At 38.3% G+C, this 16,859-nt stretch overlaps 2 protein-coding genes across 2 annotated transcripts; one reads left to right on the top strand and one right to left on the bottom strand.

The window, feature by feature from the left end:
• Window positions 1-548: 548 nt before the first annotated feature.
• LOC108091253 (larval serum protein 1 beta chain) lies at window positions 549-3,383 on the top strand. Its single transcript, XM_017190368.2, has 2 exons — window positions 549-806; window positions 1,090-3,383. The coding sequence occupies exons 1-2, from the start codon at window positions 597-599 to the stop codon at window positions 3,280-3,282; spliced, it is 2,403 nt and encodes an 800-aa protein (XP_017045857.1). The 5' UTR covers window positions 549-596; the 3' UTR covers window positions 3,283-3,383.
• Window positions 3,384-3,957: 574 nt separating this feature from the next.
• LOC108091155 lies at window positions 3,958-6,963 on the bottom strand. Its single transcript, XM_017190191.2, has 4 exons — window positions 6,868-6,963; window positions 5,833-6,047; window positions 5,116-5,295; window positions 3,958-4,693 (listed from the first exon to the last, which is right to left on the bottom strand). The coding sequence occupies exons 1-4, from the start codon at window positions 6,877-6,879 to the stop codon at window positions 4,375-4,377; spliced, it is 726 nt and encodes a 241-aa protein (XP_017045680.1). The 5' UTR covers window positions 6,880-6,963; the 3' UTR covers window positions 3,958-4,374.
• Between the last annotated feature and the right edge of the window lie 9,896 nt (window positions 6,964-16,859).

Below are 16,859 nucleotides of genomic sequence, written 5' to 3'. Positions count from 1 at the left end.
TACAAAGATGTTAAAATAAATACGTTTGTTTTTTACAAAACAATTTCGGTTTAGCATTTTAAGGACAACAAACAATATGTTTTTTAAATGGAAAATATTTTCAAGAAGGACTTTTTTATTCTTATTAAAGTTTCTTCGAAACCTTAACTAGATAAACAAAATTGAAATTGTTTTTAAACAGTGAAGTGAAAACCAAACCTTTCGCAATTGCTAGACCTGAAGTGGTTTCCTCCTGTTGAAAACATTTTCAAATTAAATTTGATACTGCAACTGCATTTGTTGCTTGCGAATAAGAATAGAACTCGGCACTCGATAAGTGGGACCAAGGGAGGCGAGCCAGGTGATAAGCGAATCCGCTGGAGTAGCAACAGATGGCACGAGACGAGCACCTGAGATACACCCGACGACCCCTGACCCCGAATTTGATTCCGAGCCGCGTCACAGCAACAGATATATCTCTCTCGATGCGCCAGGAATCGGGGCTATAAAAGCAGACCGTTGGGCGTCAGTCAAGCAACAGTCTTTAGGCTTTGGATCCACCGAGTGCATCCAATCCGGAGCAGTTGAAGTAGCAAGTCAAGAGTAGAAGTTCTGCCATGAAGATCGCCATCGCATTGCTGGCCTGTTTGGGCCTGGTCGCCGCGGCCAGTGTCCACCAGTCGCACAAGGTCACAATCGCCGACCAAACCTTTCTCCAGAAGCAGAAGTTCCTCTTCGAGATCCTCTACCGCGTGGATGAGCCCCTGGCCTTCGTGGAGTACATCAAGATGGGTAACAAGTTCTACTTCGAGGAGACACATTACACTGTGAGTGGAAAAAATTTGATTGATAAGAATAATTTTGCTAAGGCTTTATCAGTTTACATTACTCTATTTAAATTCAATTTACTTACATACTCCGTAAATATTGTTTTTTAAAATTTAAATTTACTGATTAAGATTATCAGTCAAAATGATATAGCCTTGTCCGTTTGTCTGTCCGTATGTCTGTCCGTATTCACCTCAAAGTCTAAGCAACTAATGGTCTATGATATTTTGAGCATGTATGACATTTCTTTTTATTATAATTCATACTTATATCCCTTGACAGCACTATGACTTGTACATGACTAAGTTCTTCGAGGCCCACAAGGCACACGCTCTCCTGCCCAAGGGAGAGTTCTTCGGTGCCCTGGTGAAATACCACGCCAAGCAGGCCCGCGGTCTGTTCAACTTCTTCTACTTCGCCAAGGACTGGGAGACCTTCATGGGCAACGCGGTCTGGGCCCGCATGCACGTCAACGAGGGCATGTTTGTCCACGCCTTGACCCTGGCCGTGATCCACCGCGAGGACCTCCAGGGACTGATCCTGCCCGCCATCCACGAGATCTTCCCGCAGTACTTCTTCCACAGCAAGTTCGTGATGGAGGCCGAGAAGTTCGACTACGATATGTGGATGAGGATGAGCCTGTACGAGAAGGAGTACATGGATGTCTACCACAAGGATACCAAATACGGACAGGGCCACGGACAAACATACGGACAGACATACGGACAGGGCCTGCAGACCAGCGACTACATGTACATCAAGGACTTCAAGACCTGGCAATGGTGGAAACTGATGGGTCTGGGCGAGCACTTCCACCACGAGGACAAGTACATCCTGCGGGAGAACAGCTACGAGTTCAACCAGGACGCCAAGTGGTTGGCCATGATGAAGGACGTGCAGAAGTTCTACATGCCGGTGGACTACAGCCGTGACCTCCAGCTCACCAACTTGGAGTCCAAGCTGACCTACTTCACCGAGGATCTGGGATGGAACGCCTACTGGTACTACTTGAACATGGACTACGCCTTCTACCTGGACTCCAACACCTTTGGCCTGAAAAACGACCGACGTGGCGAGTGGTGGCTGCACAATGTGCACCAGCTGCTGGGCAGATACCACATGGAGCGTCTCTCCCACAGGATGGGCGAGATTCCCGAGTTCTCGTGGCACCACGAAATCGAGATGGGCTACAATCCCCAGTTGATCCACTACGGCGGCGTGGGCTTCAGCACCCGCAAGAACTACTACGAAATGGAGACGCATGGCAACTTCGAAATGCTCGGCAGGATCACCGGCTTCCTGAACCGCGTGCACAACATCATCGATCTGGGCTACTACCTCACCAGCGATGGCCACAAGATCGATCTCCGCAAACCCGAATCCCTCGAATTCGTGGGCAACCTGATGCAGGGCAACATCGACGCCGCCGACAAGATGTTCTTCCAGTTCTGGTACCTCCTCGCCCACATGTACATCGCAGAAGTGGACTACCAGCAGATGGAGGTTATTCCCCACGTGATGCTCAACTTCGAGACCATGATGCGCGATCCTCTGTTCTACACTTTCTACAAGGAAATCGCCGAGGTTTACCACCAGTTCACCCACCACCTGCCCAAGTACACCAAGGAGCAGCTCCTGTTGGACGGAGTGACCCTCAAGCACGTGGACATTGGCAAGATGACCACCTACTTCGATTTGGTTGACCACGATGTGACCAATCTGCTCAACGGAAAGATGACCTTCCACGAGGGTCAGTTCGTGTGGGACAAGGCGCTCTTCGCCCGCCAGATGCGACTGAACCACAAACCCCTCACCCAGACCTACACCATCGAATCCAGCAAGGAGGAGAAGGTGGTGATCCGTGCATTCTTGGGTCCCAAGTTCGATGAGTTCGGCAGGACCATCTCGCTGGCCGACAACCGCATGAACTTCGTGGAGATCGACGAGTTTACCTACGAACTGAAGGCGGGCACCAACCAGATCATCCGCAAGTCGAACGAATACCAATGGACCACCAAGGATCGCACCACCTACACTGAGCTCTACCACTACGTGATGTTGGCCTTCGATGGCAAGTACGAGTTCCCACTGGACATTAGTGAGCCCCACTGCGGATTCCCCGATCGCCTGATCTTGCCCATGGGCTGGAGGAACGGAATGCCCATGCAGATGTTCTTCATGGTGACCGCTTACGAGGAACCCGAACACAAGCAATACTCCACCTTCGACCACATTCACTCCTGCGGCATTGGCTCCGGATCCCGATTCGTGGACAGCCTGCCGTTCGGTTATCCCTTCGACAGGACAATCGACGAGACCGAGTTCCTCGTGCCCAACATGTACTTCGCCGACGTGGAGATCTACCACGAGGAGCCCATGGAGAAGTACCAGCAGTTCAAGGGATACACCAACCTGGGCCACTTCGACTACTCCTTCTTCCACGACTACTACACCAAGTACTCCTTCGAGCACTAGGCGCTGCTGGAGGGACAGCAAAGGACCAAGGAACGCACCCAAATGGGATCGTAGTTCATAAACGAGCAAAAAGTCAAATAAACTTTCGAAAATCATGAAAATTTGTTTTTTTTTAAGAGGTGGAACTATTATCTCTGGATTGGGATTGTAGTTACAAAATTTGAAAGGCTGAAAAGCGAAAGGAAAAAGCTAAACAATTCAGAAAAACAGAAATTTCCCCGAATTGAAAAAAAAAAAACTGATATCCAACTTTGAAAAGGTCTAGAAACATGAATGAGTTTGCAGAAATTTCAAGTGGACCCCCACAAAATTTAAAAAATATATATATTCTGAAAGTTGGTAGAACAATTGCAATATTTCTAAGTTTAAAACTTGTTTCATTTGCCTGCTTTTCGGCTTTAATCGAAACCCCGACACTTGTGTCTACCAATACAGAAATGTTTTTGGAGCTCCGTTTAAAATATATTAAAAATTAAAAAAAAAATCCGTTCCAATTTGAAGAACCCAAGAACTTGGTAAAAAACGAAAGTCTTTTGCTATTTTGCTTATTGCTTATTTATGGACTTTTTTATTTACCTAAGCCAAGGTCTTCAAAGAAGTCTAGACCACTTCTGAACCATTAGATCCCCTAATTAAATCTATCGTTAAGATCCCCAATTAAAACCAATTAAGAGCTTGATCGTTAGTTTAGCCATTTTATTTACTACTAATATCACTCAGTGTATATACATAGATTCGTGTGTTTCTTTTGTCGGGATTTGTGTGTGTGTGTGTGTGTTTGTTTTGTGTTTTGTGTGTGTGTGTTTGTGTTGGGGGTAGATATATAACATATATCCGTGCATATAGGTATAATATCATATAAAATTGTGCTCCGTGTATAACACTAAAAAATGATAAAAAAAAATTTCGCTAGCTCTGTGATTTGCCATGTTTACTCATCGTTTGCCTGTTGGAGTTGCACTTAAAACACTAAATACTTGCAGCTGGGGAAAATCGGGGGATCGGGAAGGGGAAAAGGTATTTTTGATTTCTTGGGGGGGTCATACATATATAAATATATATATAATAGAGGTGGATTTAGCGAAAACCACCTTATGCCGTTGGCAGGTACAGACGAGATGGCGTGGAAAGGGGAACCTGAGGGGGCTGGTAATCGTAGCCGTTTCCGTTTCCGCTTCCGTAGTTGCCATTGCCGTTTCCGCTTCCGTAGTTGCCGTTTCCGATGCCAAATCCGCTTCCACTTCCATAGGGAGACGAGTAGCTGTAGTCATCGCCGCTCTGTCCACTGCCCCGCAGAGGTCCTTGCTCGGACTCCAAAGTCTGCTGCAGGAACTGGAAGCGGTTCTTGTTGCCCAGCAGGCTGCTGGGATCCACGGGCTGGCGCTGGGCGGCGGCGGCCAGGGGCTGGGGCCTAAAAAATTAATATGGATTACTTTTATAAGACAGTGTTCCAAACATTTTTTTGTAATATCAATTTTTAAAATATTTTCTCAAAACATGATTATTTTATTTTTTCTGTTTTGTTTTCAGTTAGGAAAGTTTCTTAAACTTGCATTATCAAATAAAAATAAGCTCTTTCTGAAAATTTTATTTAAATTGAATGTAATAATATGAATAAAAAAAATGGGTTTTGAAAGTAATTTCAAATATAAAATGTATTTATATATATATTTTTTTAAAATATGTATTGTTTTTAATTGTTTCAAGTTTCAGATTTAAAAGTTTCAGATTTAAAAAAAATAATTCCAACAGCTTTTAATTTCTTATTTTTGTTTCAGCTGTTGAAACTACTTTAAAGGTTTTTATACATTTTCGTTATTTTTAAATACTTACTCGGGAATGTCGAGATCCAGCTCGGTGATGGGATGGTAGCCGAACTCATCGGCGGTGTAACGGGTCTTGTACCGCTTGCCATCGGCGCCGGTGAACGAGTAGGAACCGCTGACCACGAAGGTCTTGTCGTCCTTCAGCTTGCCCACGCTGCTCACTTCGATTCCGTTCTGGGTCTTGAGTCTGTAAAAAAGGAGTTTTATTTAGTAAAAATGTAAAACTTTTTATTTCGATTACCAAAGATATAAAAAGTTAATTTAAAAGTTGTTTTTAATTATGTATAAGGGTCATCTACTTCATTTAGTAAAAATGTAAAACTTTTTATTTCGATTACCAAAGATATAAAAAGTTAATTTAAAAGTTGTTTTTAATTATGTATAAGGGTCATCTACTTCATGAAAAGATGTGTTGGTAAAGTTTAGAAAATACTTCAAATTTTTTGTAACAAAATAAAATATTCATAAAATCAATAACGATTTGCAAATTTAAAGTTATTTCTAACTAAAGAAATTATTAGGTTTTTTAAAAGGAAGGACTAAAAAGAGAGAATGCTAATAGGTTGTTTGAAACGGAAATAAAATAATTTTGAAAATATATCAAACGATTAAATAATATTCTACTATTATGTAAATATTGTCTTGAGTTTTGTATAATTTTTAAGCTTTATATTATTGCAGGTCATATATTATTTCATCACTAATAATCTGCGCAAATACTCACTCCAGCTTGAACTTCTTGCCGGAATTGTAGTTCTGGAGGGTCTCGGTCTTGGCCTTCATCACGTCGCCGCTGAAGTGGACCGCCGGCTTCTCGTCGTCGATGTCCTCGGGCAGGGTGTAGACGTCGCTGGGGTTGTACTTGAACAGGTCGAGATTGCGATCTGTCAGATGTTTGACATCGGCAGCCGCCAGAGCCGCGAAACCCAGAAGGATCAGCTGCAAGGATGGTAAAGAAAATGTCTAGTTAAAACGCCATCGCTCGATTAAGCATTTCATGTTTTGTGGATCTGTGGATCACAGGCGTTTGACGCTTCAATTTCGATTTAATTTCTCGTATTCGTGTTCGTATTTTGCATTTCGCATTAGCGGGCAATTAATCAAAGTCGCGCGCGATTTGCTGGCGTTTCTGACCGCATAGCGTCGCTTTGTCTCGCGAGTCTAACGATGTTTTATTTTTTTTTATATATTTTGTCTGTATTTGCCGTGATTTATTTGATTTGGTTTCGGGCCGAGGCACTAATCATAATGGGTTCCAACCGTTTCGATATTTGTCATTCGTCTGTTTTGACGTTGATGAGCTGTGCGGTCGCTCAAGGTGATCCCATCAATTTTGTCTCGGACTTTTCCTTAAAGTGTGGGTCATTGATATGAACATTTTCATTTCTTTTAGGTCAATTTGAATTTAAACTTATATTTAAAGAATTTTAATTCGTTTTTATTCTTTATATACTTCAAATTAATTAACCAATTCCCGAAATACGGAATCAATGGGGAATCCTTTAGTTTTAATTGTTGTTTGTATTTACTTTCAGATACGTTTTTACTTTTTATCAATATCAAGTAATTTTCAAAATTGTGTTTTTAATTTTCAAAATAATTTTTAAAGTCGTTCCTATGATTTTTAAATCTTCACACTTTTAAGGACATTTACTTCGCGCACTTTCACTTGATCCTTTTTGATCCACCAAAAAAAAGTTTGAAATATTTCTTAGGCTGTTTTCGAGATCAATATTTTTTGTATTATTTAGGCACTTACAAAACTCTTCATGTTTGTGTGTGTGTGTGGTGAAAAAAAATTCGAAACGAGGACTCTATATTATTTTGTAGCGGCTCGGTTAGTTCCGATGCTCACTGATTCTAGCAAATAAATACAAACGATGCGACTTCTTGTTTCCTTATATATGGTATTATCTGCTGCGCCGGCAGCGACGTCGGCAGAAATAGGAACCGGACAACGAACTGAGCCTCTGCCGGCGTCGCTGCCGCTTAGAATATCGAAAAAAAAAGCCAAAGCCAAAGCCAAAGTTTGTCAACGGCTAAGACTAACCAAAAATATACAAAACAAAGAGGGAGGGGATTAGCCCAAATCGAGGCGATCATCCATCGAATGTGGATGGGCTGATGGGCTGATGGGGGCTGCCCCCAGTCGCCAAGAAGATGTTACATTTTAGGGTCTTCTGGCCAATTCTTCTGGGCTTTCGGTTGCTGACGGAGACTGATCGCAGCATAGAAATCTGGTTTTCGGGGCAACAAAATTAGAAAACCGCCATCATCAAATTAGCATACACGTTTAATGATGATTCTCCCTCTCTGTGTGTGTGTGTTTTTTTTAGAGTGTACTATATGTGTGTGAAAGAGTGTGCATGTGCGTAAATTTAAATCTGCGTTAATTTTTTATAAAGCATGGAATATATATAAAATATATATACTAACGATGAAATATGCGTCGATTCACGATTAACGATTTTTGGGCGACCAGTTCGAGCTTCAAGTTCCGAAAGTACTGATGAATGCTGAATGGAGCCAACGAATCTCCGATTCTCCAACTCTTCGATTCTTCTTCGACAGCGATGGTGATTCTTCTCCGCTGATAAGATGCCCCATTCTCATGCCTTCATATATGTTAATGCATCAGGTCTCGTTCGGCGCTTAGCCTTCGCTTAATTAGTCGTTCCGTTTCGGTCTTATCAAAATTTATCAAATGCGATTCTTTCCGTCGGATTCTTCTGGCGGATCAGTGCCTGTTGGGGTCTCGTGGTCTCGGTGTCTTGGGGCCTTTGGAAATGCCATTTAACCCGCACAGGGTCATCCGATGAGTGGGGTTTTCGGTTCTCGGTTTTCGGCTTTCGGCTTTCGGTAGCTTTTCAACGTTTTGTATTTCCCTCATTTGCATACTGATTGGTTACACTAATGGCTGTATTTACGGTATGATTTGTTTTCAGTCGGTGAGTCTTTATCTTGTCTCCTTTTTGACGGTCCAATTGTTCCATTGTCGGTGATCTTCGAAAAACTTGAAATTTATTTATCTTCTCGATCTATGTTTAAAACTTCTTAAAGAATCTTCATGAGCTTACAACTTTGTATTGTGAAGAATTCATTTTTGTTATGGTAATATTTCATATTTTTATAGGTAACCTATTAAAAAAATAATGTTCAAATTATCATTTTTAATGAACTAGTTCTTGATTAATTAATTACCGTATGAAAATTTTGATCTCTAATATTTTTATTGCATTAAACCGTTTATTCAAATTCTGATATATGTATGAAAACAAAAACTTAAGCTTTATAGGACTTAAATAAATTTGTAATACTTTACTGTTTAATATTAAAAACTTCCGGGCGGATTTTGCAAACATTTTTTGTATTTTATTATAGCACAAAATATCGGGTAAGCTTTTTTTATATTTTTTATTCGTAGCCACAGTTTTTTATAGGCACCTTATTTGAATACTCAAACATTGTTTCCAACACAGACAAAATATGTTATGAAAACATTTCGTTTTGTTTGTTTTGCTGCCTATATTTATCTCGATCGTTTTGCATTTCCAGAAACTTAAGATAGTAAATTAGTGTTTCAACTTTCAGTCGCTTGACTCCATAAAACTCTTAGCTGTTCCCAGAATCTCAGTTCCAAATGCGAAGTTGCTAATTTTCGCATAAACTTCTCGGTGCGGAAAAGCGTTGACTTTTGGCAGCTATCAAGTCAATTAAAAAACGCTTTCCCATCGGGGGAGATGAGATTGAAATCAAACCGGACCGGACACGCAGCTCCAATGATAATCGCTAATGGTGCCTCTAATTTAAGTTTTATGCTTAATAACTTAAGCGAACGCCGCACGGCATTCATTTTTCATCGGGCAGCTGAGGAGCGTGTGGATTTTGTGTGATTTGGTGGGGTCTTTGGCGATACGATATTCTTCTTCTGGTTGCGCCGGCCGATCTTCTTGGCCTAATGAAAACGTTTTTGGCCATTTCAGCGACTTGTCAGTTTGGTGATGGCTGTTCGTTAGTTAGTTCGCCTTGGAACATAACCTGGTGTCTGTTGGCGTGTCTTGTGCCGTGTCTTTGATATCTTTCGAATCGCATTTGTTATGCATACTTGCACACACGCCCCGGAGTTTTGTCTTCGATTTTGAGCCGATCTTGATGTCTCACTTAGAGCTTCAAACGAGTTATCTAATACCGCCCGAAGGGAGTGGCTGGCACTTGGCGACCGAGCGAGCATCGAACACCGGAGATCCGATCGGAGTAATCTGACTCATCTCATCACCCCATTAATTGTCATCGCCTCAGTTCCAGGTAAAAGCCTGCAGCTGCCGCATTAATTACCATCCGCTTAACGCGAATTTTGTGGATCTCCAGCTTACATTTGCCATTTGCATATGCATATGCGAATCAAATCGAAAAGAAAGTGTTTCATTTGCCCGTGTCGTGTCTCTAATTTTTATTGCGCTCCTTCGCCCGTGCCTGCCAGTGATTTCTTTGGCAAATTAACAGATCGAACAACTTGTTACGCAGCCCCCAGTTCCCTCGTTTCGCTGGCCGCTTTGATTTTGCCGAATTTTAGCCGACTTTTGTCACTATTGTTGGGGTATTATGACTATCTGACACTCATTGAGAGATCAACAAACTAATTCAAGATTGTTTCACTGCATAGTAAATATTAAAAGGTCAATGTAAGCTCTGCAATTTGTAAATCGTTTACAATAACTATCTTTTTGTGAACTTTGCAAATATTTAGCATAATCAAATAATAAAATACAGAGGATTTTGAACTATTGCATTCGAATTACATACAAAAGTTAGTTCCACTAAAAGTACAATTATGAACACAAATCATCTTTAACTCAACAATAAAAAGAATTACACATTTTAAAAGAGCATTTGATCTTTGTTGATTTTTCAACGTTCGTTTCTCTGTTTATTTTTTCCCAGTCAACGCTTAGCCAAAACAATAAAGAAAGAGCTGAAAAAAAGAATATAAAATAAATAAATAAATTAGCAATTATAAGGAGACAGAAACGAGATTTCTTAGAAACCAAAACATTTAGTTCTGTTCCATTCGGTTCTATTCGATTCGAATCGATTAGGTTCTCTCTCCTTCTTTTTTTCTCTTTGCCCTTGAGGCTTCTGCGGGACGGATGATGTAAAAAATATGTAAAAGCTTAAATCGAACTCAAAAACAGCCACTGAAATCAGGCCTAAATTTGACCGGCATGACGAAGCGCCATTAAATTAGGCCTTAATTTAAGATTTCACGAGACAGTGGGGCTCCACTAATATTCCGGACATGGGAAAATTTTCCCAAGCATTAAGAGTTTTCATTCAACAACCCAAAAAGTAGGCTTCAAAAATATCCTTGAATAATGTCTGCGGAAGTTGTTGGCTTTGCCAGGAAAACTTTATTGATTTTGCATTTTTACCTAGCAAATTGGACTAAGGTTGTTTCTATTAGATACTAAATCCTAAATGTTTCATTGATAAAAAAAAGGTTGCAGTTTTTAAATGTGCTAGACCTAAATCAATTATAGCTGTATTGTGAAGTTAAGAAAACACCTTACTAAAATCAAAATTAAATGAATGAAGTCAGATTAATAAAACTTGAAAATTAAAAACCTTCTAAAATTATTTTATTATATTAGTTTACCGAAATTGCAATCAAGTCACACATATTCCAACTAAGATAACATGTTATCAATTTGTCTATCTTCTTTTTTTCGTTAATTATCATGATAATTTTTGACTTTTTGCCGAATATTTCTTATATTTATTCTACCTTACTTATAAGAACTTCTTGTGACTCAATGTTCTACATATATAATTAGCACATGTATCACTGTGTGATATTGATTCTTATTCATGGTTTCCATAGCAATTCCAACCCCCTTATGTATAATTTGTTCAATTTATTGGCCAAATTAAGCCGTATCTATCAGTGCATCTATTAATCTATTGATATGCAGATCTTTAATGGTGAGCCTCTCCTTGTAGACGGTTCCATAAATCTGACCAGGTCCATTTTGGAGCAGCCCATCACCTAGCGAGCTGATACTGATATTCGATACTCGGATCCGATCTGATTCGATCTGCCTACATCTCTCTAGTGGGGAACTGGTTCGATCGAGTCCGTCCGTTAATCCGTCTCATTTGCATCGAAGCACATGCAGGAATCATCCATCCCCCCGTCCGGAATAAAATTAATTCTTGTAGGTGGACTATGACAACGCCCCTAATTTTATTTTGGCGAGAGCTGGTTGTCATTAGTGGAGCATGTCCAGGGCCTGATTGAATCTGAATGGAATATTAGGAATCAGTTATGGATGCACGTTCTGAATCAGAGATCTGGTTGCGGGCCATAAATAATATGTGGCTAAATCATATTTTATGGCCAACTTAAGGAAATACGCGACGGCCGTTCTCGATCCCAGTGGTTCATTCTGCGGCTCTGCGGTTCTGTGGTTCTGTGGTTCTGTGTACGGGTTCTAGAACCCAATCGAGTAGCCGAGCAATCCAACTAAATCGAGTTGCGATCAGGTTCTCTTTGGTCTTTGACCGGTTATGCATATTCCACCTGAGCCGATCGATCGAACGCTCCTTTTTATGGCTGTTTTCTACGGTGTTTTTTTTCTTCACCTTTTTTTTTTTTGCTTCTTACTTTTGGTCTCGAAGGGGGGGTTTTATTTTTGTTATTTCTACTATAGCCAAGAAAATAAATAATCAATGCGAATTTGCATAGTTTAAATAGAAAGCTAAACACGTTTTGCTTTTACCCCAAAACGTAAAGTTATCTGTCTCCGCGCTTGGCTTTTTGTAGTTTCTGCCGAATTTGTATAATTAAGACCAGTTTTTTTTATTTTTGATTTTAGGTGAGTATTAAGTTCCTTTAAATATATGCAGGAATACAGTGCGTTTCGGCACAAAAGGTGTCGTCGATTTTGTTCGCTGAAAGTACAAGCCGCAATGTCATAACTTAATTATTATTAATATCTTGCAGACTTTACTTTAATTATATCAGAAGTATCAATTGATCGAGTCGCAATAAAAATGTCTGTTCACATAAAAATACTTTTATATTTATTTTAAATACAACTCAAATTTTTTAAAATAAGAAATTATTTTATTTGAAAATGTATCGTTCCTTTTAACAATCTTAATAAATAAACAATTTTATATATGTGTCGAATTAAATAGTTTATTTATTTATTTATTGAAAATTAAGAATTTCATATTTAAATGATATATATTACTAAATATGTTATATATTTTCATTTTAACTACAAGGGTATATAAGCTTCGGCTAACCAAACCTAGCTTATTTTCTTTCTTTTTTTAATTTTTATGTACATGATTGTTTTTCAATATACAACATTTAACTGTTTTAAATAATATTCAATAATGTTCTTAATTTGGACTATAATTTTATAAGATATTTTAATCCTTATCTTATTAATATCTGCTCAAAAACGAGTTTAACAATTTACTTAAGCAGGCAATTTGTTCGAATTCAATTTAATGTGGTATTAAATTTTGAAAGCTTTTGAGGGTTTATTATATTATTTAAATTAAGTCTGCTGATTTTTCGATGAGGTCATATTTTATTTCTGCAGCTTAGTACTACATTTTTTGAGAAATGTGTTGCGTATTAAAATCCCGAAAAAATGATGCTTTAATAGAGAATGGTTTCTGAACATAAAATAATTCATTTTCAAATTAAAATAACAAAAGTTATAATAATTATTGCAAGCCTTTTTTTACAAATTAGAAAAATGGAAGTTATTTATTTCAGTTACCAGGAATGCTTATGAATGTTAAAAAATAGTAATAAATAACACAATTGTACGTTTATTTAAAAGTGAATCAAATGCAATTATGAAACACACTGTACCTCTCTAAAATTTTCTAGATCAAAGATAGTAGAGGATCGCCGGGCGTGACAACAAGTTCAGAGCCGCAGTTCCAGATCTCCAGGCCCAAAACTTAGTTCACCCCCAATCCCAGAATAATAAAAGAACCAAACCCGAATTCGCCAGCAAGTCTAAAGAAAGGTTGGGCGGTAGCATAAAAGTGAAGCTGTCACCATTTAAGGCCGCCATTCAATTAACTCTGCCTCACTAATTCCATTAAAGTTTTATAGGGATTATAAATCTCCAGACCGATATATCAAATTCGCATCAGAATCGGGCAAAACCTCAAGAAACTTTGATGGCTCATCTAATTAATAGTTCCTAAGCGTAGTTCGCCTTTACGACTTGTTTATTTAATAATTTATCAGAGTTTTCCGCAAAGCTCAGATCCGGTCACCCCCAACCACTTTAAAATCTGGTTATTTAAGATGATTTTTCAACTTTTGGCTTGTTAGCATTTTGTGCGCACCGAAGCTAAAAATAGCACAAAGCATAGAAAATTAATAAATGTAGAATTGAAAAACGGTTTCGGGTTCCTTGGTCCACTCTAAATCCGCTTCAAGGGCAACAATCGATTGGGAACTATGTCAATCATTGTGTCAGGGGGTCATCTTTTGATTTTTCGGGAGTCTTAAATTAGTTTATAGTAGTTTTTTAAGTGTTGTATCTTTTAAAAAGAGCTTCTTCTTTATTGTTAACCAAACAACCTAAATGAGAGATCCTTAATTATGTAATTTATAAACTTGATCATACGGATATTATAATTAGGGTTCCTCCATCCTGCTTTGCATATTATTTGTTTCTCCAATTAATCATTTATTGCCTCCATCTCTAAATCAACAAGTTCTTAAATTGCTTAATGATCAGCCAACCGCCCAACCTTTCAATTAAGTTGAAAGACGAATCAATCATTCAGCACCAATCGCACATAAATCAAGAAAGCTGGAGGAACAAACGAAAGGAGAGGCACAGATCTTCGTGTGCGGGTTATTTAGCTATATGCCAGATGAGAATCGAATCTGAATAATGTTCTCCATCGATAGCTTTGCCGTTACTCAGTGGAGTGAGAAAATCGAGACACTTGCTCTACTTCGAAACGCTTTACAGGGCAGACAGCGCGACTCCATCGCATAAACATTGTGAACAAACAATCGCAGCCACTCAATCACACGTTGCTAGCGCTGCCAGAATTTGGAGTAGAAGCTAAAAATGCCACCAAAAGACTAACACCTTTATTAATAAACAAAACTGTATAAAATTAAAAAGAAACCTAGATATTTCATATATTGATAGTATATAAAATAAATACAGTGACTTATCCATTAGTTTGCAAAACTATTTTTACTTATTTTAATATTTATCAAATAAAATAAAAATAAACACCAAACTTAGAGCTAGCTATGAAGTAGCTAAAACTAGCTAAGAAGTAGCTGGCAACTCGGCCAACTCCGCACGGTGAGAGGGAACGGGATGGCGTGAGAGCGGCAGCGCGTGCGAGTTTTGTACAGTTAGACATACATGCGCCAATATTACGTATACGTATTCGGTAAACAATATCACGTATACGTACGAGTGGGCTTGTATTTGTGTGGCGACGCGTGCGGCGCATGCGCAGCTTTTTTCGACAGTCGCTTTTTTTGTATTTTTTGTCTTGACGACCCGACCGATGTGCCATTGCCTAACTAACCGATTTTTATCTTTATCTGCTGCGTCGCGGCGACATTTTGCCGCTTCACCTTACACATGTCGAATCTTAATGGCCCACAGTAACAGCGCCAGTGGCTTGTGCTTCTTCTTCTGCTTATTTATCTTATTCCCCACTTTTTTGCCATAAATTATTATAGCCTTTGTTGCTTTTATTGGTTGTTTTGGCTCCCATCATAATTTGCACCTGCACGAGAATCGCACTCGCAAATTAGGTGCGTTTGTTGGGTGATCAAAAGGGGATTAAAGAGGGGGTTTTTATGGGAAGACGATTTTGATGCATAGTATCAACAAAAAGTATCTATATTCACATAAACACAAAGATCTTCTAACTACATTAAAAAATCTAAATCTAGAAAGCGCTAAGAAATGTTACTCTAAACTTTAAAATCAACAATAAATATTCAAAAAAGAGGAAGGCAATATGAAATTTATAAAAAACGCTTTGTTTAAGGACAAAAATTAAAAATAACAAATGTTAAAAAAAAATAACATTTTTTTTGCCAAATTCTTCTTGGATTGAAAATATATTAAAACGTTTGCGCGTTAATTTCTTAGCTTTAAAACTTCTCCCAAACTTGATTAAAGACACACTCTAACTTAAAAACACTTTTAAAGGATGTATAATTTAAAAAAAAGAACAAATAAACTTTTAACTTGAGAATCAACTTATTATAATTTTTTGTATACCAACAATGCTCCTATAATGGTTTTAAATTAAAGAAAGGAAGAGAAACGAAATTGTTGTCTGGTACAAATTAGAGAAGTGCACAGACTTTCCAACGGCAATGTGGATGTCAGGCCATATGCCCATAGTGATAAAAACACGTTTGACCATTAACGATGACTGACTTTCATTAGATAGATGGCCAAAATCCAGTTCCCCTTCTCCATTTCTGAGTGGGTGCTTTGGGTAGCATCACCACCATCACCCAGCGACATCATCGATATCCAAAAATCCAATCCAAAAGGCAGGTCTTGGTTCCAATTCGATGTGATCGTGATCGAGAGGCAGAGACATTTCCGCTTACTTAGGCGCAACAATTTAAAAATTGACAGCTCCGCGGTTGCCAATTAATCTTCTATTGGAATCCGAATGCGAATGTGAATCGGAATGGCCGAAAGCCATAAACCAAATCCAGATAAATTGGTATAAATGTCTTTCCGAGTAGAGTTCATAAATTAAATCAACTCCAAATTGATAAAATAAAAGGAATAAAATCAAATTCTGGTTTTTCATCTTTAAAAACTGTGTGACGTGGGAGAACTCAAAACTTGATAGTTCGCTTGGGAAATCGTTGACCCTGCCCGGAATGTTAATAAAGCTTTAGCCCATAAAATAATCCTATTTTTTAAGAAGTTATTAAGTTGAGTGTTATTATTTCAAAATCAAGTACAAAGAAAGTCAAACTTAAACTAAAAGTTAATAAATGTTTTAGATTTCTTTGTTTTCCTTAGAGCGGTTTTTTCTGATCAAGAGTTTTGGTTTTATTTACAGAATTTAAATATCAGAGAAGGACTACCCATATGATTTGCTTGTTAAAGAGATCTTTATTTTTTTGGATATTATCTCTCAAAAAAAAAATGTTACTTATTTTTTTTAAATTGAATTATAAGATAAGCCTTAAACAAAAATGATTTAATTACAAAAGTTTTCAATTGCAAGCTTTGCAAATTTTAAACTGAATAACTCAAAAAACATGACTGAATTTTAATAAAAGTCTAATATTAAAAAATCCCTGAAAAATTATCAAAAGAGTATTTACAATTTCAAAAAACCAAGCATGCACAAAGCATGCAATTACGTCATGGGATTAATTAACTAGCAACGATTTCGATTTTTACAAATTCGTTTTGCCTAATTTAATCGAATGGAAGCGATGAGGTGAAAGGTTCTTCAACAGTTCCTCGTTTTGTTGCTCATCGATTGGAATACTTAATTTGGCCGATGCGGAAGCATTAAGCGATTTGTTTGCCTTAAACAATTGCAATCAATTATCCGTCGATTGACCGAACTAAAAGCATTCATCAATCAAAGAGAATAGCTATCTCTTTCGTCCACTCGATCCCACGCAAAAGTACAAATATATATTTCGATAAAGCCTAGAAGTGAGCTATAATTTTGGAACCCAAAAAG

Source organism: Drosophila ficusphila, unplaced genomic scaffold (genome assembly GCF_018152265.1).
Source record: "Drosophila ficusphila isolate 14025-0441.05 unplaced genomic scaffold, ASM1815226v1 contig_197, whole genome shotgun sequence".
Taxonomy (NCBI): Eukaryota; Metazoa; Arthropoda; class Insecta; order Diptera; family Drosophilidae; genus Drosophila; species Drosophila ficusphila.
The sequence above is the reverse complement of the archived record's forward strand: the minus strand, read 5'-3'. Positions and strand labels throughout refer to the sequence as shown.